This window comes from Triturus cristatus, chromosome 7 (assembly GCF_964204655.1).
Source record: "Triturus cristatus chromosome 7, aTriCri1.1, whole genome shotgun sequence".
Lineage (NCBI taxonomy): Eukaryota > Metazoa > Chordata > Amphibia > Caudata > Salamandridae > Triturus > Triturus cristatus.
In genome coordinates, this window is record NC_140590.1 from 661156635 (window position 1) to 661184007 (window position 27373).

The 27373-nt window shown below is 40.8% G+C and overlaps 1 protein-coding gene across 3 annotated transcripts in view; it reads right to left on the reverse strand.

The window, feature by feature from the left end:
- The window catches only part of LOC146810314 (ATP-binding cassette sub-family A member 10-like), a 1546030-nt gene that overhangs the window by 204955 nt on the left and 1313702 nt on the right, over positions 1-27373 (reverse strand). For all 3 annotated transcript variants that reach the window (XM_085617307.1, XM_085617308.1, XM_085617306.1), the window contains 2 exons: positions 22707-22798; positions 14348-14468 (listed from right to left, as the gene is read on the reverse strand). In XM_085617307.1, the coding sequence (XP_085473433.1) occupies positions 14348-14468; positions 22707-22798 (213 nt within the window). The remainder of the gene's footprint in view (positions 1-14347; positions 14469-22706; positions 22799-27373) is intronic.

Here is a 27373-nt window from a genome sequence, read left to right on the forward strand (position 1 = left end):
ATTGGGATTGGGTATTTTTAACTCAATACCGGGAGCTATTAGCGAATCGGTATTTTACCGACTGGATTTTGGCTTGATGCATGAGGCCTTTGCTATGTAGGGGGCATATTTCAGGATTCGGTAATTTACTGAATCGGTAAAATTACCGAATCCTGAAATGAGATGTAGGAAACACTCTAATGAGTGTTGTGTAGGAATTAGAATTCGGTATTTACCACCAAATATAGGTTGGTGATAAATACCGAATACATTGCAAAAAGCAATATTTTGCTGAAATAAGAGTGCCATGTGGCAGACATACATGCCCTTAGGGCATGTATGCCCGCCACATGTGCACACATGCAGGAATCAGGGGTGCAACAGGGTGTCAATGTGACACCCTGCCACCCTTGAATGTGCTCCCCCCATTACCGAATCGGTATTTACCGATTCGGTAATAAGGCATACCTTCCCATTGATTCCTATGGGCCTCCAGGCCCATAGGAATCAATGGGAAGGTATGCCTCATTACCGAATCGGTAAATACCGATTCGGTGATTACCGAATTTCTCCGATTCGGTAACATTTACCGAATTATTACCTACATACAATTTACCGATTCTTAAATACCGAATCGGTAAAATTCGGTATTTAAGAATCGGTAAATTGTATGCCACCTACATATGGCCCTAAGGGAGCATGTTCTGCACTTCCATTCATGGCAACATTGGAAGCAGAAAAGAGGGAGTTTGAAAAATATATCTCCAGTTTTTAATTTCCCTACTAACTTACATTTTAGGCTGGACAAAGCTAAAATAAAGCAATTTTTGCTTTAAGATTGGGAATATTTTGCCTGAATTGCTAGTGCTTCCAAGCATGCATGAGAGATGGGAGACCATCAGGCCCACACCGAGGAAACATATAATGTCCTCTAAGCAAAGGCCGTCTGGCCTCCGTGAGGAATAAAAATATATTGTTGTCGGTAAAGGGGCCTATACAGCCCACACCGAAGGAAAAAATGCAGTTCTCTTTAAATAGGTCAACTGGCCCCTTATGAGGAACAAATACTATTTTCCATACAAAATTCTGGCTGACCATCACCGATTTAGTCGAAACTGCTCCCTAATAATGAAGTCGGCCTGGCACTCTCTACAGAAGCAGAAACTTGTTTTTCTACCGAGCACTATCTGACACACAACAGGGGCACGCCAGAAGGGATCCTGTATAGAGGAGCCTGTCTAGATCACAGGCAGAGAAATATACTGCTCTCTGTGCAGTGGCCTGTTTGGATCACTTCAAAGGAACATACATTATTCTCTATAGCCAAGCCTGTCTAGCCCTCACTGAGGAGGCCGACATTCCTCACTAACAGGGTCTCACTAACAATGTCCTCTTATGCAGAGGCTTGTCTGGACCTCATTAACTGATCCGATTATTTTCTCTGGACAGAGGAGGCCTGCCTGAACGTCAGTGAGGGAAAAGGCATTGTTGTCTATGTAGGCATGTCAGGCTTCATGGAGGAAACATTTTGCTCTCTATACAGAGATGCGTCTGGCATTCGCTGAAGGAACGGACACTGCTACAAAAGCTACCTCACAGCATCTTGCTCCATGATCCTCTCCAGTGTATATAGCCAGGAGGCCAAACCCATTCTTGAAAGGTGCCACCTGGAATATCTAGGCCACGTCGCCACATGTATGGAAAGGTTGTCATCGGTGGGAGACCAATTAAAAGGCCCGTCCAGCCATAGCATCTCAACCTGATCAGATTCAATAAACTCCTGGTCCTCAAACGAATACAGTGGAACCAGACAATCAAACATATGTTGTTACTATGGAATATGTGTGAGGTTATTTTGAGTAATTTGAGTCATTTCCCAATAACAGTACATCATTTGAGTCGCCAGCATTTGCGGTGTTCCATATTTTTTTTTTGTAATTTACGTTTCCTTCCCGAGTTATTAAGACTTTTTCACAGAATTGCTTCGCTTTGTTCCATAGCTACTCAACACTTTATGAAGGGTTCAGTCGATAGGATCTAGGTGTAGTTTGCACTTCACAAAACTAGCAAATACATAGTCCGTAAACTTACAGTAGATTTTACCTCTGCAATCTTCAACCGCCTTGTCTGTATAGCCTCCTTCAGGTACCGTCAGGCCTTTCCGAATTGGCATATAATTGAGTGCTTCCTGTCGCGTTACGTGTAAGGCGTCACTACCGTGACAGCAGTGTCCCCCCCTCACTGGGCAAAATAAAGGGCAAGATGGACCCTAGCACTAATAAGTTATCCTGTGCCGGGTGAAAAGTGGAGCACGAAGCAAAGTACCTTGAGAGAGTGTAAAGGGGGATAAAGGAGCACATGTCCACCGGAAGTAGTAAAAAAAAAAAGACCGAAGAGAGAGAGATGTCAGTGCTTCAATTGCAGACAATTTTATTTTAGGTTTTGAGATAACAGATACTGTTTTATGCCCATTCTGTAAGATTTGGGAGAGGGGCCAACGTTTACATGTTTGATGCTGATACTTCGTATCCCATTTATTTATAACATCAGATGCAGCAAGTAAATTTCACACAGACTTTTGGGACATTTTATAATTTTCAATAACTTATTGGACTATAGCACCACTATTTACTTTTTTTGTACCAGAAAGTTCCCGATGACTGCCACTAACGTCCTTTAAATAGTTGCCCGTGAAATCGAACATGTGTGAACAAAAGGCACTACATAAAAGGAATCTTTGAGTTTTGATCTTCAGATACGGCCAGATATGCCTGACGCTGGGTGTTTTTGAAGATGCCTCACTGTGAGTGTGAAAACAGCCAGAGACCATTATGGTTCAGCACTGTTGGTTCACTGACGTCTCGCTTTAAACATAGTGGTGATGCAAAACTCATCAACTTTTCCCACAGTAGCTCAAGTTGGGTGCATGTATATATTTTGTTTCTAAAATACCCCACCTGGTAAACTTAAACAGGCTTATTTCCAAATATCTCACAGTTCTCACTTGATACTATTGTGCTAAAGCGCCTGCAGAAGGGATATGAGTCACTGGGAGATTGCCTTATTTTCCAGGAACCCCATATTATCATCAAATGAAGGAACAGGTTTTAGAGCCCACGTATATTTGTTCCAGGGTCATAACTTAAACACTATACCACGCCTCACCTCCCTTTGATCCATCATGATCAATATTGTACCATTGCCATACATTACTCCCAATATACATTCCCGCATCTGAATCCAGCCTGCAAAAATCCCCTGGCACAGTCAACAGAGAAAGCGGATTTCTTTTGTGTGGTTAAATCCAAGCGGTCCCGGGTGGCAGCAGTAATCCCTTACAAATATTGTTATCTTCCACGTTACAGAAAATCGCCCTGGTGTTAGCGGGGCTCACAATTTGTGCACTACAGTTCTTTGCAAACACTGGTTTGTCCAGTACTCTATGGGCCCATCCTACTTTCCAGCAATCACTGTGACACCCAATGCTTGCTGGGCCTGTCCCAAAGGGCAAAGTTGAGTTTCTTGCCTTTGATTGTGTTGTGTGTGAGACCATCAAGTTGCAATAGGATAAGGGGGTTGATTTACGCCAACGCTGTAAGGTGTGCAGTCCATCCCTTTAATGGTGCCAAACAAACCTCTAAGGTCATCGAGCGATTGAACCACTGTGGAACAGTGCCAGGCGAAGGTGAAGGGCATTCCTGCTTTGGCCAGTGGTTGGTACTTCCTCGGTCAGTATCTGCTGTTTCCAGTTGTGGGAAGGAGTGTGGCTTTAATGGAAGCCACAAAGCTCATGTCTAGACCCAACGGACTTCGCAAAGCAAACTAATCCTAACAACGAAAAGGAAACGAGACCTAAAAAGTGGCATTGAAAGCGATCGCGAAAGTGAAAGCAATCGCAAGCAAAGAAGCCTGCGAGTGGTGCACGCGCCACAGAGAAACATATGGTTTCAATTATCGCGCCCATGTCTGGGCACGATAATTGGAAACATATGCTGCTGCTGCGCGTAACAGACACCAATAGGCCATGGGCGGAGCAATGCGCCCGCCTTTGGCCTATTGCGTGCTGTCTTTGTAAAAAACACGCACGCAAAGGCCAATAGTGTGCCCCAAAAGGAAAACCACACGCTCATGCTTGTGCGATTCCTAGGTCAGTTTCTGAAACCCCCTACAAAATGTCTTGCGCTGCGCGAGCAGTGCTACGCACTGCAACGCTAGGCGCAAGACCTAAAAACAAATCAGCATTAGGTTGTTTGATCTCTTAGTGGATCCATACCAACTATGGGACTCATTTACAAGCCTTTTGCACTGCCGGTACGTCACTTTTTGTGACGCACCGGCGGCGCAGTGTGTCTGCCCATATTTACAAGGCCAGCTAAATTCAACCGTGTGATTTTCATGGCTTTATAAATATGAGCCCCTTTCACGCATTAATCTGAGTGGACGGGGCGTTCCATGGGTGTTTTTGCGGGTGCTCTGATGCAACATCCATGAAACTGGCACATTCCTAGATTTACAAAGTGTTGTAAACCTTGGGAATTAATATGACTCCTATGCATCCCCAGGGGAGGTGTAGAAGTGGCGCAATGAGGAAAAATACTTTTATTTCTCCTTGTTTTTTTCTCCTTCTATGAGTGCTGCACTCTGCAACATGCATAGAAAGAGGAGAATGCCATCAATGATTGTTTTTGTACATAAGGTATCCCTTCCTGCACAAAAACAATTGTCCCTGCAATGCAGGCACCCTTGCAACATGGCACAAGGGTGCCTGCACTGGCACCTGGCAGCCAACAGTGCTCCACGCAGGGGAAAGCACTTGGATGCGTTGTATTGCTGTTAATACGACACATCCCTGTGCTTTTAAAATGAAGCAGCTGTTAGCAGCAAAATGGTTTGTGGCGCCGCACTCTGTCATTTTGTGAAAATGAGGCCCTCTGGGCCTGATAACGAAAGGTTTTTTGCCAGTGCTTAATTGGAGCCGGTAGGTGCCAACTGTACTTATTTTTGGGTATCGGCATCTACTTTTCTGCATCAGATATTCACAGAGAGCAAGAGGGAGAAAAAGACAGATCATAAAGATGGAGGAAGGGAAAGACAGCAAAACTGTCACAAAGGAAGAAATCTGGAACCTGCAAGAGAGAGATGAAGGGTCTGCAATTACGAAAAGGTTTTGTGACTACAAAATACATATTATGGAGTTTTAGTGTCTCATGAAATAGCATGTATCACAAATAGAAGGGGGCTTGAAAGGGGCGTCCTTGTTCTATTTGCAATTCCAAGTGGAATAATTTGATTGTTAGTAACCACAATTGCAGTCCCCTACACATTGAATATGACTTTTGTGAGAGTTTCATCAATGTTATCCCAAACACATTAATTCTGGGTAGTCTTTGTCCCGTAGGAACGTATGTCTTCGATGGTTTTACCCTAAACGTGATGAGTGAGACTTAATAGATCCTACAACCCTTCTAAAATTTTCATTTCCATAGTCAAAAACGTTCTTGCACCCACTGCCTGTCCAACTATATTAAATGTAGCTTCCTTTTCCAGAAAGAAATCTTAAAAATATATGCTTCCTTTTCTCTTCAGCCTGGCTTAGATTTCCTTTCCATTTTCAACAGTGTTTCAGATCCCGAGATATCCTCTAAGGTGGGAAATTTGAGGGAATGTTCATCAGAGAAGAACCTTGACCAGATACATAACATAAGATCGAGTTCTCCCTTTGAGCCTTGTCAGGCTCTGCTCATATACATTGGTGAAGTTGCATTGGTCCTAGCTTGAGGCTTCGCTGTAATGTTTCTTTGAGGTCTTGTTCTGTTTTGGACTCTACGAAATTTTAATTACACTGGCGTAAGTCATGTAATTTAGCGAATTTGATGTTATACTTGTTATGTGAAATTCTCAAATTAATGCAATTTACCACAAACACACAGGAACAAAAGCTGTTTGCTGTGCTCTCGTTTAAGTGCAGCCACACACCCAAAATGTATATGCGTATGCAGTTTGTGCTAAAATATAGCATGAAATGAAGGATTTGTTTTTCGCGTAAGTATGCATAATGTCGCTTTAATTTTTCACATTTATGCAAAAACTAATTCCGCACCTTTTTCACACCCCAAGTTCTGTTCCATCTGATTGGAAACATGTGCAAGTCGCCCCCCTATTGAAAAAAAATTCATCTGATCAAACAATCCCAACAAACTTTAGACCAATCTCTCTTCTATCTTTCTCTAGCAAACTGAAGAATTTGCTTGCTCAAGTCCCTCTGTTCATAATGTCATCCACAGGAAAGGACCTCTTTCTCTCCAATCTAAATTCTAGATTTACTCATTATGCTTCCAATCACCTCATCTCATTCTGTCTCTGTCTCTCAAGAGAAGTGATGTGGTCAGTCGATCTTTCTGTTTCTTGGCCAGTAAACACTGGAAGTCTCTGCTTCTTAACATTAGGGCTATCTCAAATTCTTCATTCTTCAAAACACATCTCCCAAAGTGTCTTTTTGCTCTATGAACATTCTTCCTCTGCTTTGCTATCTTTTTGATCGCAGCCCTAGGATGCACCTCGGTGTACCAATCACACTTAAGAAATACCCCTGCATAGACACGGACTAGGTTATGCTCTGCTGGTAATAATTTATCAAAATACAGTTCTCATAAATAATTTTATTTGAAATATAAAAATGTAGTACCTGAATAAAAACATTTTTACACTTTTAGAAAGACAGGTCTGACATAAAATAAGAGCATAATGGATGAGAAAATCTAAAACGTGTAAAGAAATATGAGGTCACAGTGGACACACTATCAGTTACAGCTTGCATTTGCAAGTTTTCCGAACCAGAAATCTAATTTAATATCCTACATAACTTTGTTACAACTATACGTGATAGGACCAATTCACAAAGGCATACATGAGTATGGGAAGTAGTACTCCTGTGGGTGTACTTCAAGCATTCCTAAATGCCATTGTGAATTGGTCCTAAATCATTGAGAACTGGACTATCCAGGGAAATATTCATATTCAGTTTGTAGCAAAAGAAAGGACAGTGTCCTCTTTACACTTTCACTAATGGAGAGTTGGACATTTTGTGTTGATTCACAAAGTCATTTCAAAGTATTGGTAGTAGCTCTTCTGTAGCTCTGCTTCACATACTGCTACATGCCTTTGCAAATTGGCCTCAATGTTTGTAAATGCATTAGTCTACCCTAGTTTCCACAGCAACAAGAAATGAAAGACTCCTTGTTAATCAGATTTGCCGAATGACAAACCATGCCAACTACGGCAAACACTGAACATGTCAGGAAAAGAATCAGATCAAGGAACTGTTTTAATGATAAACAAATTAAATAAAAGATTAACAAAACCAATAAAAACCAGTTAAGTATAATGCAAGTTACTTTATAGACAAAACTGAACATTTTTCCTGAATTTACACAGTCATCAATAGTTTTAGAAAATAGAATGGTAGAAAAAAACTCATTAAAATGAAATACTAAGGTGATATAGACAACTAATCAAGATAGAAATCCAGTACCTTCTACTTCAGATGCAATGTGAGAGAAATGATGGTAAAATGTTAACCACTGGCTACTCAAGTGCTTCTAATGTTAAGATAATGCCTGAAACATTGTTATAAGCCAATTTTAAGAATCAAGAGGCATTATTATTATTATTTGTGTAGGCTTCTTCATACCAAAGGAAGATTTAAAAACATTGACCAAGACAACGAAGAAGATTGCATACAGAGCACGAAAGAAGATGTCAGTGACAATAATCTGACTGTCATTTGTCTTCTTATGAATACATATTTGCATTCAGTGAGCATAAAAATGAATAATGTTATAGAGATATATATTCAAGGGAGTACACAGATAGCACTATTTAATTTCTCCAATTCACTATATGGTTTATTTCCTCAGAAATAAACATTGCTATGTTATATAAAAGTGACAGTAACTTTTACCTTGTGGAGATGTCAAAGACAACTATATTTTGGAGGTTTTATTGTGAATCACATTTCTTATATAGTCCCCTTCAGTTACCACGCCATCAGACTCAACATGCTGAATTGCGTTAGTAGGTTGTTAGTAATTATTTTCGTTTCCTCCTTTATGCCACCTGAAGTGTTCTCCAAAATCTATCATAAATAACATTAGAACATTGATTTGTTGAGAGCTCTATTAAAGAGAATGAACTAGCTCTAAGCATATAATGGCTGGTGTAAGTTTTCTGCTCCAACATTCCAATGTTTGTTAATCCCTTTTAAAGTAAGAACATTTAACCCTTAGCTGTTGGAACATATTAATAGCCTTATAGCCCTTCTTCAGAGGGCTATACCAGTTGACCCTCTCCTTCATTATACGTCATTGCCGCTGCCAGTATAGTCCTCAGCAGCAGGCTATAAAGCTATATTTTCTCTGATGGCCTTCTAGCCTATCCACTTAATTTGACAGCTTGAACTCGGAGTTTGTTCCTCCGTTAGTACAGCAATCTTCTAACTTTGTATTGCCGGGAGATGTTAACATTAAGCGTGATCGGGGCTACAGGTCAGTAAACAAGAATCTAATTGAGACCATGGCCTCAGTCAGCTTCCTCCACTCATAAAGCTAGCAACAATCATGACTTAATTTTCATCTCACAAAATCTAGAATCCTACACTATTCCCATAGTTCTCCCATGGCACCAATCTCCTTGCAAAACCTTTCTCCTTATTGTCAGGTCCTTTTTCTTGTCCCTTTTCTAAAGTAACCAGTGAGAACTTTGGCAGAGTTTAAGGCATTCATCCCACCCCTGCTACTATGGGACCTGATATCAGGCTTCTTGTCACACTTGATCATATTACCCTTCATAGCCAAAATTGTTCCCTGAGAAACACTCCTTATGCACCCTAGAAAGTAATTGGAAAATTTCCCTTTCAGGAACAAGCTCATTATGACAGGTTTACAACCTATAGCAAACTATGCAGGAAAACCAAACTGGTTATTATGTGACTGTGATTCAAGATGAGTTAAATTCCCATATAAATGGTTTTAAGCTGTTTTTTTCACCCTGCAGTATTGCCTCCTCTATCCTTCCTTCACAGGAACTCTGAGATTCTCTTTTTACTTTGAAGATAAAATCCTAAAGACTCTAAATTTCCTTAGCAGGAATTTGCCCTTAAGGTTTGTCACTGAAACAACAGCTACCCTCCAGTCCCACCCCAGGTATCCCCTGTTCTATATAAGTTTTTATCCGATGAGTCTGGATTATTTATTGTCCCATACACTCATCACTAGATCACGATCTCTAGATTACCTTTGGGCTCCCTGGTTTTGCGATCTGTGCTTAGTGCTGTAGTTCCACAACTTCTCAATTGTATAACAATTCTCTGTCTCTGGAAACATTCCCTAGAGCTTGGAAAAAGGGACTGGTCATTCTATTGTTGAAAAAGACCATGGCTGGTTCTTCAGCCCTTGCTAACTAACAACCTATTTCACCACTGCCTGTCTGTCTAACATTCAGAAAAATGAAATAAATATTCACCTCTCTGCTTTTATTGAATTCAAGTACCCCTCTCACATGCCTACAATTTGATCTAGCACCAAAGAGAATTGACCAGGTGGTACTTCTAAAACCTTTGATAAACTTGGCGGCAGCTCTAGACGACACTGGAATTGATGCCCTATAGAGAAGTGGAGAAGCTTTGGTGGCGTTAATCAGTATTGACAAATGAGTTTGCGCCCGTCCCATGGCTTAGAAATATAAAAGTTCTGTGTGAGTCGGTTAAGATGGAGGAGGTTTGGCATTCCTCTGCTTCAATGACGAAAGGTACCTTTCTAAAATTGAAGCAAGATTTTTGGGAATTTATGTTGGATTAAACCTGGAAATACCAAAAAGTGGGGAGTATCACCAAGAAATCCCTCAACCACAAATGTTCTTTTTTGGCTTCAAACCCTCGAACCATACGTGGACAGGATCCAGCCCTCCCAAGCGAAAAGCTTGTGAACAAAGTTTAGACATTGCACCTTGCCATTAAAATCTTTTACATGCATATGGAACAAGAGTTGCTACCAGTCTTTTCATTGCCCTTTTTGCCTACAGTCACAAGAACCAGTGGAACATATGTTCTACTTCTGCCCCAAAGAATGTGAATCATTCCTGTGTGTAAGCAAATGGGTTCAGTTCATTACTGGAAAGCTTCTAGGATTCTGAGGTGTGACACAAGGAGTACATTGTGTCTGCTGGCTCTAGAATATTATCTTGGGCATGGAGAATTAGAGCCAATGAGCTATATGTAGGCTATCCTGTTTTAGGTTAAGCCCCATAATAACTGATAAAACCCCACCAAAAGGTAAGTAGCCCTCACCATTTTGTAAACATATAAACACAATCACAAACTAAATGCCATTCAAAGAAAGAAAAAGGAGAGTGAAAGAGTCATTTTATTTTTTCCTGAAGGATATACAATACAATGTAACTTTGTTATATAAGATAGCAGCAAGAAAGACTGTGCTAACTTTATTCTGCCTGAGTTTTGTTGTTTAGGGATGTTCCCAAAATATTGGGCCACATGCATCAAAGTAAGGAATTCCAATTCCTAAATTGCAATTTTTAAGGAATTGCAATTTAGGAATCGCAATTCCTTATGCATGTAGGAATCGCAAAACAAATTATGATTCCTACACGTTCCTTATTTGCGACTCACAAATTGCGATACGCAATTAAGGAATGGCTTCCCATTCATTCCTGAATGAAATTGCATGCGCAATTTGCGAGTACAAAATAGGTACTCGCAAATTACGCATGCAATTTGATGCACCCCCCAAAATAGGTAGCTATGCACTTGTGGTGCACACAATGCACTTTGGAAAAAACATTTATTTGCATTTTTTAAAGGAATTGCAAATTACCATCAACTTGAAGTTGATGGTAATTTGCGATTCTAAATTGCAAAAATGCAATTTGCGATTGCATAATGCATCGCATTTAGGGGATCACAATTTGCGATTCCGTAACTGCTTTTGCAATTAAGGGAATCGAAAAAAATGTGATTTCCTTCATTGTGAATTGCAAAAAAGGTACATGCATCTCAAAAGGCCATTTTGTGATCGCAAATTTCCTAATTTTGCGATTCGCACTACTTGCGATCGCAAAATGGTTTGATGCATGTGCCCCATTGTGTCTTCTTCCTTTTGCTTTTTTCAGTTTTGTGGCCTTTGGTCTAAAGATGCAGGGTTTAGAAGCATGCTTTAGGTCATTTTTAATTATTTTATAAATTGTAGAGATTCAGGAAATATTAAAATCATGTTTGATATTTTGGGTACATTTGATCCTTTCACTGATAGATAAAATGGCTAGTTTCATAAGAATCTTTCCAAATATGTACCATCACATTTACCCACAGACAGAGAATGGGTTATACACTCTGATACCTCAGCCCTCTTTTTTTGTGAGTCGGTATTGATAGTAAGTGAATTGCCAAACACCCCAGAAAAATTCAACGCAAGGTGTAGTGACAGGTATATGTGAAAAGAGTACTGTCACCAAGCATCTGGGATTGTGGTGAAAACATGACACCAAACTTTTGGAAAACATGGAACGCTGCTGTAAAACAATTCTTGCCAAGTTCAACAAAGACTGGAGTGATATTGTTTGTATTTTCAGTGATTCCGCAATATATATGAAACAGTTGTATGTTGACCTGTAAAAAGTGATACCCGAGCCGAAGTGCTTTTCTGTAAGAGATCATTGCTGCATGCTAGATGGTATGCTGAAAGTATCTTTACAATCTTCAGAGTTAATGAATAATGCTTCTGACTGTAGTCCATTCTGGTCATCCCAACTGTGTCATAGAGCCAATGGTTCTCAGTCCTGGAGGCCGGGAATGCTATATTATCCATGTGGCAACCATTTACAGACATTTTGATTTTGCTTAGTGATGATGCCAAAGGCAAGATATGTGAGGATCTCTGGTCGTATAATGATAGTAATGTGAAAAAGTACACTCTACTGCATTCTTAGATTTTTACAAGAAAACATGACTTCTGTAGTGGACATAATAAAAAAACTGGAGTCTGAAAACACCCTTGTCTATCAAGTGTTCAGCGTAATTGGTGTAGATGTGAAACATCTCCTTGAGAGTAGACTGGACAACCCTTATAATGACTTTGGCACTGCAACATGTTCCATGGTAGAATCCTTGTCACTTGGTAAGCAAATAAATGCTGAGGGGCAATCCATGAATTTTGATTTTTCAATGCGTACAAAGACTCATAGAAAAGTCTCTTCATCGACCATGTCATTTGATGTCAATGAAGCCACACTGTGGTACTTTGCACAAGTTCTAGATCCCTTCCATAAGGGGAATTTTCACCAGACTGTAAAAAGTACTGTTTTATTGTTGACCGCTTCAATAACTCTGAAGGCATATGCTTCTTGTTCAATGCATATGTTGCAGAACCTGCCCCAGAGAATCGCAGAGTTAGCAGATTGGGTACTGGATGCTTTGGCATTGCCAGTCTCAAGTGCCAATGTTGAGAAGGCCTTTTCACAGATAGAAGCTTACATGGGAAGGAAAGAGCAAGCCACATGACCAAAACCTCACTGAAGAAGTATTGTTTGGTGCACCACAATAAGTTTGATTTGTAAAAATGTATTTGGACCTCATATACATTGTACGCACACTGTCTAAATACCATGCACTATCAATGCAGAAAGCAAGCAATGAAGAAGCAAAATGTTCCATAAACACTAAAAAAACACTGTTTCTGTTGTTTTCCATGCCACGAAAATATGTAACCACTGATAACCACTGTTTTTAAGGTATTGAATTCACTGGGAAAAAAAACCACCAGAATTGACCAAAAACAGGAATTGAAAACAGGAAACCCTAGCTATATGTGATAATATAGCTGGAAGGCTCTATGGTCCCAATGTGTATGTTCTCATTATAAGCTGTATTCGTATCTTAAACATTGTTGCTGCCAGTTTAAACTTTTTAAAATATGTATATCCATGTGAACTTTTAGGAAGGTTTTCCAGAAGTGTGTACCGTATTGTTTAAATGTGACAAGATATTTTAATGTTTTAACTGGTTTATGTATGTACTTTTATGGTTTTACAAGCCAAAATAAAGTATTATTGAGAATTCAGGGTTGTTCTGGATGGCTTTCAGGACTGAAACAGCATTACACCATCTGGATGATGCTAGCTAAAGGAGGCTACGCAGAGTTTGATTCTTTTTGACTTAATTGTTGCCTCTGGCACTTTTTGTCACACCATCCCCTATCAAATAGGCTCTATATGCATCAAATAGGCTCTATATGCATCAGACTGGCTAACTTCTTATTTGAAAGATGACAGTTTTTCACCTTGCTGATCCCAGCCTTGATGCGGGGTACCAAAGTTATCTTCTCACAGCCCTAAGCTCTTGAATATCTTTGTTACCCCACTGGTGGAGCTCATTCAGAGCTATGTCTTTTCCCTGATGTCCTATTTTAATGAAAAGCAAATTGCGGTCTCCTCTGCTGACTAGCTCAATTGCCCTCCTCTCTTCTCTGTAACATCTCATCTTAGAAATCTGCTTTGGCTGCCTGCGCTCATCAAAAAACTTGGCCCTGACTTTATTTAATCAAGAATTATAGACATTTCAGCAAGGAGAGCTCTTCATTCAAGAGGCACCATTTTTGCTTAGCGTTCTTGAGTTCTTACTCTAGAGCAGGTGCCAGAGCTTTTTCTAGTTAGTGCTTAAGTTGTGAATTCTTTGCCCACTATGCTTCACTAAGAATGCAACCATCTCAAGTTCTGTAGGGGTTTAAAGACTTGGCTTTTACAATAACCTTCTTCCTCTTTTCCAGCTTTCCAGTGCCAGCACACCCGCCCGAGAATCAATTTGTGCTCTTTGATATCTACTTTATCATCATCATGACCATCAAGACATTAATTAGAATGGAAACATCCACAAGAGTCATTGAAATGGTGACATCTGGAAAGCTACCCTGTTGGAACACACTAAATCGCCACATTGGCACAGGACAAATCTGATAAAACTAAAAAATAGTAGGGAGGGAGGCGAGGCTGAATACGAATCAAAGTTATAAAGCAGCTGCTTCTTTGTCTACAATGGTTTTTTAAAAAAAGGGTTTCAAACTCTCAATTGCTTTCTCTAGAAGAGGCACAAAATATACATACTCTCACTGTTTGTCTGCTTTTCCCCATATAAATTAGAGCTTTATAATAATATTATATACCCCCCTCAAATATTTGAAGGAAAAAACACATTGAGAAATTGTTTACAAATTGGATTATGAAGAACTAAGACAGACAGTTGAAGTACTGGGCAATGAATTGTATTGTCATGGCCCTTATTAAACGTATAATTTTTTGTGTTTACCTCTTTGGTTCGCTGGCCTGAGACAATCTCCATGACTAGAGTTCTTTCAGCTTCAACGCTCTCTTCATCTCCCTCTGGTTCATCAAGGTTGGAGCACACCCTATCATTCTTTGGAGGAATCCTGTGTGAATGACAAAGATTACCTCATAAATTTGGCATTGCCTGATTTCTGACTGGCTCTGTTACCAAAATGTTCTAGGCAGATAATGATAGGCAACCAGAAAAATGTATATAATTTCTAGAGAAATGAATCTATAAGCCAGGTGCAGCATTCTTTTCATATATTTCAGTTATTCATGGTAACTCTGCTAGGGAAGGTGGTAGTGTAAAGTAATTAGGACACCCATTTTCGAGGTGCAGGCAAGGCCACTTTATGACATGGAAGGTCACTAATCAGTATAACTATTTCTTCTTTTGCTCACCAAGAGAAAGGTGCTGACCTAACCAGCCAACATTTTCTGTGTTCCCAGCATGCACACCAATCACCTGCTGATTCGCTGGAGTAAGTGCATGAAGGAGTGAATGACTGAACATAAATAGTGCTAACATGATCCACCTCCCCTCAAAGCCCATGAATTTTGCTTCGACATCCACCATGTTGGGTACAATTTCAAAATTATATAGACCATAAAATGAATAAAAGACTTAAAATGGTACAGAAGGCCTCTCCAAAGCTTAGAACAGCTACCAATAATATCCTGTGCTAGAATTTACTCCTACTTTGATGGACCATTGGTGTGTTGCATATGTATAGAGTATGCTACTGTTGGATTTCAAGGACGAATCAAAGAATTCTGATGAAGCTTCCACACCCAGTAGCCAAAAATATTTTACATTTTGTCTGTAGTGTAAATATATATTTGTCTATTTGCATACCACCTTTTGAACTTTTAAGTGTTTTTCAAACATGTTTTGTACTAATATTGATTAAGAAATGTGGCAATTGTTTGTTAAAAAGAGAACTTTAATTTTCTGTGCTCTCAGCATTCTTTTTGCCATGCAGTTACAGAGGACCGATGAACAGTTGTCCTCCAACAGCGCTCTGTAAAAAAGAAAACTATTATGGGGTAAAATTGCCATTTTGATAAATCAGGTCTATGGGACTATCTAGGAGAGTGCATTTATGAGTAAGGAAATAACTAGGACACCTGTAGGATTTGCTTCACATACTCATAAATCCAATTCAGATAAGTACGAGCAAAGATCTTTCATGCTTGCAGAACTCCACATATGTATGTCTAAATCTTAGGTGTAAACGTGGGCATGACAGGAAAAAATGGCTGGAAAATGTGGTCTATCAACTGCATATTTGGAGGGAAGGGAAACTTAAGAAAAAGCAAAAGGACAGATATGCAATTTGAAAACCTGTCGGAAACTAGAACCTGATTGCTGTGTTCCCCCACTTGTTGCCCCCATTTTTTAGTACTAGGTGCTGGTTTTCTGACTCTAATTGTGTCCTGGGCTATGATAACCAGGCCCAGGGCCTGTGCTCTGATTAAAAGTAAATGGAAATTAGGTATAATACAATTGGCAATGACAGACCCCTGTAAGTCCCTAGTATATAATAAGGCAAGGGGGATTTAAACTACCTATAAGTCCTTAGTATATAATGGGGCAGGGAAGGTTAGAGGCCCAGTAGATTTCTTGCACTAGAGGGTGTACTACTGGGGTGCCTGCTGTCATTTTAAAAAACAGCCCTACCTTGCAGACTGCTTTTAAATTGCAACAATATGGAAATTCGACATTGGATTTAAAGGTACTTTCAAAGTAGTAATCTACCTTATATTTACATATAAGTCACCCCTAAGGTCTCCCCTGTGTGCCCCAGAGGTAGGGTGCTATGTGACTATAAGAAGTGATAATATTAAAGATATTTTGTAAGCTGTGTTGAGGGAACAACTGACAAATTTGTTTTCTCCATTGTAGATAATTATGTTATGTTATTTTAATTTATTACGCACCCGAATCTTCCCGGTAAAGGTATCGCAGCACAATCAAGCGACAAAGGCACCAGCAGTTGCTAGATCAGAAAAAAGTGGTATTAAGTACATTCATGAAGAGAAAGTGATCCGAAGACGTTTTGAATATGATGTGACAATTTGTTCCAGAAATAAGGAGCCAAGTAAGAAAAAGACCTGCCACCTGAACGGGCTTTTTTAACATGAGGAACAATTAACAGTGTTTTATCACTAAATCTAAGGAGTCTAGGAGGGCAATAGTGCCTAACCTTTGAAGCTAGGTAGTAAGGGCCTTTTCCAGCCAGGGCTCTATGTGTAAGGCAACACATTTTAAAAATGATTCTCTTCCCAACCGGAAGCCAGTGTAATGTATGCTGGAGGGGAGTGGATACAGTCCTTGATGGCAAATTGTTAATGAGGCAGGCTGCGGTGTTCTGTCCCACTTGTAATTTTGAAAACAATGTCTCATTTTCCGAAGCCAACAGTACGTAACCGTAATCCAAATCGCTAATCTTTAAACCTGAACCACCGTTTTCCTCGCTGTGAGTGGGAGGAAAGGAAAGGCTCTTCTCAGTAAGCGCATAATTTGAAAACAGAAGCCTGAGGTGGACATTACCGGATATTTCATGGTAAGAGGTTGGTCCATATGGACTACCAAGTTCTTAACCACCCATTTGGGTGTGGGAGTAATGCTACGTTCGGTGAGCCACCATTCAGTGGCCCACAGTTGTCGGGCCTTGCTATACAGCATAATCTCTGTTTTTCCAGCACTCAGCTGGAGACAGTTGTCTGTCATTCGGGCAGCATGTGCTCTAATCCCAGCGAAGAAGCTTTCTTTTGCTTTGGGCTTTATCAAAGGGGATTATAAACTGTCCGAATACAATATTATTTCAAAGCCAAAGGCTCTTACAATCTTGGCCAGGGGTGTAACATGTATGTTGAAAAGCAAGGGGCTAAGACAAGAGCCCTGGGGCACCCCCTTGTCTGGCATCATAATGCGAGACTTAAAAGAACCCAAACTAATAGTTTGGGTCCTGTTGGACTGAAAATTCCCAAGCCAATTTAGCGTTGTCCCATGAGTGCCAATCTTCTATAACCTATAGAGTAACATGGGATGAGACACTGTATCGAACGCTGCAGACAAGTCAAGTAGCACTAGCATAGAAGGTATGTTAGTGTCTAAGGAACCTCTAATGTGGTCAATGACCGCTACCAAGGCTCTCTCAGTGCTATGTAAAGGTCTAAAATCCGATTGAGAGAGACCCGAGATGTTATGAACCTCAAGGTACTCTAAAAGTTGTTTGTTTATTAATCCTTCCAGAAGTTTTCCCAGCAGAGGAAGCAACAACATTGGGTGATAGTTGGAAAGGTTGGAAGGTGACGGATTTTTTTTTTTGGATCGGCCTGACCAGGGTCCCCTTCCAAGTAGCTGGAATTTTTCAAGTATAAACAGATAGATTGTATAAAGAATGAATGGCAGAGGCAACTGATTATAGAGAGAGCAGCCGAAATCTAGGAAGGGCAACTATTCAAAGGAGATCCTGATTTGGCTAAAGCCAGAGCCAGCTAAATTAGATAAGAAAAAAATGAGTCTCCAAAGGATGGGTTGGGTAGTTCTGATAGATATTGTTCACTTTTTCTTTCAAATGATTGGCTAGCAAATCACAAAGAACCTGTGATGCCTAAATGTTTTGAGAGCACGCTCTAGGATTTACAAAATCATTTTGTACTTTAACTAAAGCTTTACACAAGTTTTTAGCTTGGGGAATTTGATCAGAGATATATGTTTTCTGAGTAGACTTTACGTTGTGGTGGTAGCGCGTTAAAGCTGCTCTATACGTTTCCCTATCACAGGCACTATTTGTGCATTGCCACTGTCTTTCTAATTTTTTGCATGATGCTTTCTCAGTTTTAAGGGCTAGCATATACCAGGGCGCTTGGGTTCCATGTGTGAATTTAACACCATTGGAGAGGAGTTATCTTATCAAAAGCTGTGTTTAAAGCATTGTGATATCTAACCCTGGGCGTAGTTCGCGAAGTAGCACTACGCGAAGCTACGCAAAGTGCACTTCGCACTACGCGAGCTACGCGTAGCACTTCGCGAACTGTGTAGTAACATGTTCGCACTGTGCAAGATGTCGTTTTCAATGATTGCACAGTGCGGACAAGCAACCGGCACTGTGCAATCATTGAAAACGGCATCTTGCACAGTGCGAGCTGTAGTTTTCTGCTGCTCGAGTAGATTTTTACTCGAGCAGCAGCTTTCTCAACGCGGACTGGTAGTTTCTCATCGCGAGCGGTCGCGAGCATACGCGATCACTCGCAATGAGAAACATGACCTCCTCGCGTTGAGAATCTCGCCGGGAGGTTTATTTTCCACGCTCGCGATCGCCAACTTGATGTTGCTGATCGTGAACGAGGAAAAAGTCTCACCGGGATGTCATTTTGCTTGCTTGCGGTCGCCAACTTGACGTTGAGGACTGCAAGCAAGCAAAAAATGACCGCTGCACTACGCAACACTACGCTACGCGTGTTTGCACTGTGCTACGTGCAATTCGCGTAGTGCGAAGTAGCGCAAACTTCGCAAACTACGCGAGCGTAGCGTAGTGCTTTGCCCAGGCTTAGTGATATCCTGAGACTGCTTGCTCCACATCTGAAGTAGCTACTTTGCCGGTATGATTATATACCTTAGCGAAGGATTCCAGAGTAATTTTCCGTCAATGTCTAAATTGATTTTCAACAACTTTAGGTGTTCTGTCAATCTCAGTTGTCATAGGAATCCTAAAACTGATCAATGAATGGTCTGTCCAAAGTAAAGGTTGCAGTTGTTCACAGGCTAGAGAAGTAGAGTTGGTAAACATTAAATCCAGTGAGTTCCGTGAGGTATGCGTAGGCCCATTACCTCTTTGACGCAATCTGAGAGTGGCTAAGTCTGCAATAAGCTGACTCGCCTCTTCATTATTGGAATCTTCTGCCTGGTAATTAAAGCCACCCAACAAAAGTAACTGTTTTTGCTACCAGGACATGAGGTGCAATATATTCAATTAGGTGCTGGATGAATTCTTTTTTTGACCCCAGTGGTCGATATCCTGAAGCACCTTACCAATAGTCCTTGGAAGAAAGTTCAAGTTTAAATATACATATCTCTGCCCAGTCCACTGAGGAAGAGTCAATAATGGAGAAATTGATTGTGTTTTTAAATACTAATAGTGATCCCTCACTCTATCCTGCCCTCCCTATCCAATCTAAGCATTGCATAATTTTCCAGGAGAGGCATCATGATGGCTGAAGAGGAGACCGAGCTCAACCAGTTTTCAGTTAAGAAACCTACTTCAGGTAGCTTTGAAGAGAGCAAGTCCCAAAGTTCAACCGTATGTTCAGGTAATTACCGAACATTGACAAGAATACCATCTAAGCCATTGGAAATTGAGAAATTGGCAGGAGAAGCGGGGTGAATTGATAACTACTAAGAGTATCAGCAATCGCACTTGACTTACTCATGTCTTTTAATGCCTCCTGTGAACAATGAAATCTACGCTGTAGACAGGCTACTGTGCCGTCTAATGCAATTGGTAAAGACCTGTTACATGAAATATCTAGAGAAACTTTGACTCTATGCAAGGCATGAAATTTATCTAAGGCAGCCAAAGAGTAGTTGATTCTAGTAGGATACGGTACTAGGATTAGCTCAATAGGCTAACATGGGAATATTTCATTAAGGATAAGTATCTCTAGGAAGGAGCTAAAATGTCATTCAAGGATTTAAAATGATATGATAAATCCATCAACTTTGCACTGTTATATTTATAAAAACTATCACAGAAAAGAAGTTTTTAAACTTTACTTTTCTGTAAGCCAAAAACCAGCCTTCCAGCTGCTCTCACCTGATTGTCGAGCATCTGTCAGGCTCAGCCAAGCTGTCTGAATGAGATGTGTAGTGGCTTGCTGGAGAAGCAATGGGTTTCCTGTGGGAAGAGAACTAAAACTGCAGAACTAGAAGGCAGGAGAGAGAAAGGGTGTCTCCAAACTAGTTTTCAAAAGGAGACAGCAAAAACGTGCCTCCACATCATGCCACCCCTGCCACTCAAGAGCACTTGTAATTAATTTAAGGAGAGGAATGGAAGGGGAGTGTTAGACAATCTAAGCCATGCCAATGGGTTGGCTTAGTCGATTCTAACCTCCAAGGAGAGAATTTCTCCATGCTGCATTTTGAGAGAATAGTGTTTTCTGAGACAAGAATATGCCGCACTTTAGAGGAAGTAGTCATACACCTGGGTGGCACCCTGCATCCCATTGGTCAGGGGTGCCCCCCCTGCTTGACACCCAGAAACACAGCATAAAAAATGAAGAGTTGTCAAGCAACTCAGATCTGCTACCTGTAACTACAAGGAGAAGAGGGACTGGCCAGCTGGAAACCTGATCTGCACCTGACGGCTTTGCACTCTGAAGCACTGCACCTGCTGTCAATTCAGGGAATACAATCACTGTAACTACTTTGCCTTGCTTCAAGAAGAATTAAGGAGTCGATTCCCTGCAAGTTACAGGTGAACCAAGCCTAACTGCATCATCTCCTCCAAGAAGTCCCCATCCTGAAGTGTGTGAAGAGGACTTTCAAGGATCTGATTAGGTGCATTGTGGGAATTGGGGTCCCAACATCCCAAGGACCATTTCAGAGATTCTAGACCCCTGGATTGGTGTTGTGAACACTTTCAACCCTCAATGAGAAGTTGTGGAAGAAGATCCAGACGTTTGCTGACGTCTGAGAACTTCTTGGTAAAAGGTTCCTTAAGGATACTGACTTAACGTCAAGAGTCAAGACGGTGAACTTTAAACACAACCTGGCCTGGATTCGAGGTTCATCCCACTGAAAGCTCCGGACTCCAGACCTCCAGGATTTGACCGGGGTCTCACAAAAAACCAAGCCAACAACGTCGACGCGAATCTAGCCTGACAAATTTTGACCAAGAACTTCCGCTTAATGTATCCGACCAGTACTCCATCGTGGGTGGCCTCAAACTTTGGCTTTGTCCCAGTCAAACACATCAAGATGTCCCAAGTTGGCGCTATATGTTTTTAGGAACTAGAAGTATTTATTCTTTAACAATTTATATCTCCGATTCCCTACATTAGATTTTTGTCATTTTGGTGTCTATTTGTTCATAAAAATATAACCTATTTTGTATAAATTGGTGTTGGATTTTTATTGTGTATTGTGTCTTACTTAATTAATGTATTGGTGTTTTTAAATGCTTTACTCACCTGTCTCCTACTTTAAGCCTGCCTGCTGGTTGCCAGCTACCCAGGGTTGAGCATGGGAATAATTTATTGAATCCTTGACTGGACTTTATGTTTTGAACTAGTGGTAGGTCCCTACCAACATCTACTAATAAGCCCCTTTCCAACATTTGGTGATTGCAATAAAATGTAACAGGCACAGGGTGGGGGAATAAATTCCCCCTTTCTTGTAACAACATTAAAAAATGAATCTACTAAAATTGCAGGTGTTTGACTAGGGCACCGCAAACAATCTAAAACAAATTATAAAAACCTCAAAACAATTATGTTATGCTATGATAGTGCATAATAAAATTACATTTTACAAAATACAATAAAACATTATTTAATCTTCATTTCGAATGTTTGATAAATTAAAAATTAACGATAAGGAATTAAAAAAGGAAGAAGTTTTTGTAAATGACATTTAATTAAAAAATAAAATAAAACACACTTTGAAGTGAGATCCTAATCTCGCATATCCTAATGAAGCATGTAAAAACAGTTGCATTTAATTTGTTCCTCTAAGAATGCTTCATTTTTGTTTCTAACTATTACATTTTTTTTAATTATTTTGCAGATAGCATTACTATATGCTATGAGCATGGAAAGCAAATGAGGCATGAGAAAGGGCTTCTCTATTGCATATTGGCCACTTTAACCCCAAAAAAGGGACCACACATCACAGATGGGATGATTAAAAGTCTTTTAGTGAAAGTCAGCACAACCTGAGACTCACTAAGCAGCTAAATTGAGAAGACTAAGGCGATTTCACAAGTCTGCAGTGCAGATGGACCATCATCAGTTTGTTTACCATTGGTCAGAGGTGAAATGCCTTTGTAGATCCGTTGAGTCAAACAGATGGCATACTTTTTTCTTTTCAGTGCTCTTCATGCTAATTTTGATTGCTTTTATGTTTTTGCATTGCTTTGCTTGTGTACTTCTACCTCTGGTCCCTCTGGGACATATTGGTGCTATGCAAATACATGATAATATAACAAACATAGCCTGAATTCCTCATCAAACATTAGTGCCAAGACAAATAAGCATGCCAGATAATAGGTGCAATTGTTTTCATTGAGCATGAAATGAAATCTAGTCTTTCAAGTACATTTTACTGCACAAACCTGAAAACAGGATCTCCCTTGAATATTTTCTTTCCATATCTCATCTCCAGACACCTCAGAAGTAGAAGAAACATGATGCAATGCAGGTACGGCTAGAAAAAATAACAAGAGAAATGCCCTCAGTGGTATTAGTAGCAAAAATGGGACTCTAGTGGCACCCAACACGTGTGCCATTATCTTGAAACCTAAAAAATGCACTACATTGAGTCACCGAGGAAAAGAGATAAGATAGCATAATAGGTATATTTGTACAGTGCATGTTCACACTAAAGCTGTGTCCTGGCGCTATTGCCACATAATGGGTGTTTACTGTTACCCAATACAATAGTTTTTCATATTATATACTTTGGAAAGAGAAAAGGCCCAGTGGATCTACTGGAGTTTGAACCAGTGATCATTGGATCAAACAGAGATCCCTGGAGTGGATGCATTAGTCCACCGAGCTGCCAGACCTGACTAAACACATGCTCTAATGTCTTAATGACAATCCAGATTTTGCAGTTTGTAAATTCCATTCAACTCTGGCCTCTATTTCTAAGAAGATTGGGTTTGCTCACCTTTTACACTCCCGCTTAACAATAGATTTTAGCAGATGCTAATTGTGCATATTACTCTCCATTTATTGTGGTTGGTGATGTATCCATAGGCACAAAACTAGACTAACTACTGACACAAGTAACATTTGCACAATGGACTTTTAGCACCCAGCTTTTTCATGCAACTCTAAATGATTTCCTTAGCTATAGAAATAGGCCCACTTTAAAATTTGCTGTGCCACTGGATTCAAGCTAGACTGGTTGATATGGGATGATACCCCGAAACTGGTCCCAGGGTGCTTGTTTCTGGTCCAGGGAGGACCTGGCCTGGCAGTTTGGGTCAAACTGTTCCCATGGGGAGCAGGGTCAAGACTGTTTTGCATATGGCTGGGTCCCAACTGGGTTGGCATGGTGAGCAAAAGAACAATGAATTTAACCCAGATCTCTTGACTGGGGTGAGTGTTTAAAAGTTTCATCACTCTGTCCATCATCTTGTTGTGTTTGCTATGTTCGCTGTCAGTGGTCAAGGGTATGCCCAGACATGGCTCCCTTGCTTGCTGTGCCACTGGATTCAAGCTAGCCTGGCTGATGAGAGGTGATACCCCAAAACCAGTCCAACAATACTTGTTTCCGGTCCAGGGAGTACCTGGCCTGCTAGTTCAGACTGGACTGTTCCAATGGGGAGCAGCGTCAAGACTGATTTGAATTCCACTGGGTCCAAACTGGGGTGGCATAGTGAGCAAAATAAAGATAGATTTAACCCAGATCTCTTGATGGGGGGTGAGTGTTTGAAACGTTTCAGCACTCCGTCCATCATCTTTTTGTGTTTGCCTATTTAAAGCTCCCACTAGCCCTTCCCAGCAAGATACCTTCTCCTGTCTCCCAGACACCAAGTACAATGCAAATATAGTGCCAAGCAGATGGGAAGCCCCACTTTAGCAAAAAACAGACCAAACAAAACAAAAAACATGTAAGTCTTGAGAGATGTTATCTGCAACCTAATCAATAAATGGCTTAGTGAGGCCGGACCGGATGGCGGCAGGTTAATGGTGATGGAGAAGTGGTGATGGAGTTGCATGCTAACTCTTGATAACCACCTATTGTCTTCTTTACAGCGCTCAGTGAATTCTTATGGATTCTCCAGTCTATCATGCATGTGGGCAAGCGAGAAAGGATCTCATAGGGATTTCTTGAGCTCCAAGGAGTGAGGGATGGCTCCTGTAACCCCAATAATCCAGGTCATGCTAAGTACTTGAAGGGAAACCACAGGATTCACTTTTTTTTAGGGGGCCCATAGGGTATCTACATCAGGTGTAGTTTCAGTCACCTAACCATTCTGGTCAGTTGTTCATAATGATATATCTGGATGCAATCCTTGAACTGCTGTGCTGATGTCTGACAACACCCACATTCTTCCGATACCACCCGGCCATATCGCCATGACCAGAGAATGGTTTGGATGATGGAAGAAATAGGCCCTAGACCGAGATGGTGCCTCTTTCTAGATCTACATGTGTGTGTGTGGGGTGGGGGTGCTAGAATTTGCATCTGTGAAGGGTATGCACATTCTTTTTTCTGATGAGACAAAGATAAGGAAAAAGCTGCCTTTATCTCTGTGGATTCTCCCATGATATGAGAGTAATTTCAACATTTGTATTGTCCCTTAAAACCACATTTTTCATTGCAGTAAGTAAAGGTAAATACTGGCTATTCAACCACCCTAAATTTTGTGGCAGTCGAAAACCTTGACAGCCCTCACTCCATCAGGCTATCAGAGGAGTATGTCAGTGAGTCAGAATAATATCAGTCGCTGACATTCCTAAGGTCCGCCGATATTTAAATCAAGGGGAGGAACTTCCTTTGGTGGAGAAAGTACTCCTTACCCCCAAACTCTAAATCCACCCCTTTGTGTTTGTGTTTCTCTGATCTTTTAGCAGAGGAGACTTGCATTGTTGAATGAAGAGGAAAGGAACACTGGTCCCCATCATAAATTCAGGAACATAACTGAGTTGATGAAGCATTGACATTTTGTTTATAGTATTGATTGATATGGGTGTGGTGCGAAGGAAAGATCATTCGCAGCTCCTAGAGGGAGTGCTGCGGAGCGGTGGGGCGGGGCGGGGAAGGGGCTGGGTGGGAGGTAGTTAACTCTGGCATATGGCTGACTGGAGTTAAGTACATAAATAAATAAATAAAACAAATGTGTTTACGCGCGCGATGTACATGTACTTAACTCCGGTCGGCCGTAGGCTGGAGTTTACTATCCCCCCACCCTGCCCCTCCCCCGCCCTTCCCCACCACCTTGCAGCACTCCCTCAAGGAGCCGCGACTGGGAAAGATGTATCAAAAAAAGGAAACATTTCAGTTTTTATGAGACTTCTGTGAAATTCCTTTGCACGCCTGGTTGCGCCCCTTACTCCCATCATTTAAAGAATAATTTCAATAAAACATTCTGGGAAAACTATAGTTGAATAAACCGATTGGTTTTACAAGACAGATTATAGTAAGACACATGGGTCTATGTGAAAGGAGATAATAAGTGCCCGAAATATAGGTATCGCTTGAAATTGTGCAGTGACGCAGCATCTGTTGCAAGAAATCACATAAGCCATATTTACAAGAACATTTACTCCCTCCACACATTAACCTTCCCAAAACCCTTGCCCTCTTTTGGTCACCCTGATTCTCTTGATTTTCTAACACGGAGTCAGTGCTGTAGGAAGATGGGATTCTGTGAGAGAAACGTCGCTGATGAATTAGATCTGAATGCTGATTGAATAACAGGCCTATACATGTAATTTCTCAAAGACAGTAACCCCTTTAAAATGTCTTGTGCTGGCTAATATACAAAAAGACTTAGCAGCAGTTTGATTGAAGACTGCTGATGTGGCAGACATGGTGACTCACATTTATTCATTTATCTTATTTTCACCGTCACAGTCTAATGGGTGCCTTTTGACATCTGCATCTGCTGTGGACTCTTCCTTCACAAGGTTTACGTTTGCGGATGCAGCGCCCATCCTGTTACCAATTCAAGTTTTCCTCACACAAGTACAATTGTACTTCACGGCACACAATTTTTTTTTGCAGATTTATATAGCGCGAACTCGACCCGAAGGTATTGTTGCGCTTCACATGAACACCAGTTACATTACACTAGGATTCACATTCATTTTTGGTTGGCACGGGAGATGAAGTGATTTGAGCCGACACCGAGGCTTGAACCTGTTTCTCAACTCCAAAATCGGCAGCTCTGACTGTAAGGCCACAACCTCTCGATCCAGCCTTCTCTGACAATCAGTCATGGTAGCTTTCTTGATTCTCCAGGTCACTGGAGGTAAATGGGACACACCCTTTACAACGCAGTCATTACATCGCACTACATTTACAACGCAGCCATTACATCGCAATATCCTTTACAACGCATGTCACTACAACTCAGCCATTACATTGCATGTCACTACAATGCATGACACTACAATGCATGTCACTATAATGCAGGCATTACATCGCATGTCATTACAACGCATACCATTACAACGCATATAACCCCTACACTAGCCAACACTTACCCTACTGTTGCACCCCCTGAGTTAGATTAGTAATTTTTACCCTACACTATCCAACATTTACCCTACTGTTGCACCCCCTGGAGTTAGAATAGTAATTTTTACCCCTATACTATCCAACACTTAGCCTACTGTTGTACCCCCTGGAGTTAGAATAGTAATGTTTACCCCTACACTATCCAACACTTACTTTAAATGCAATGTAATGGTATGCGTTGTAAAGGTATAATGCGATGTAATGGAATGCGTTGTAAATGTAGTTTAAAAAAAATCATTGTAGTGGCATGCAATGTAAATATATGCATTGTAAAGGATTTTGCGATGTAAAAACTGAATTGTAAGATTATGTCCTTGCTCTGGTAAACTACTGTCTGCCATATTTTTGTGCAGATTTATATAGCGCGAACTCGACCCGAAGTTATTGTTGCGCTTCACATGAGCACCAGTTACATTACACTAGGACACACATTCATTTTTGGTAGGCTCGGGGAGATGAAGTGATTTGCCCAGAATCACAGGATGTTGAGCCGACACCGAGGCTTGAACCTCCCAAGCTCCAAAA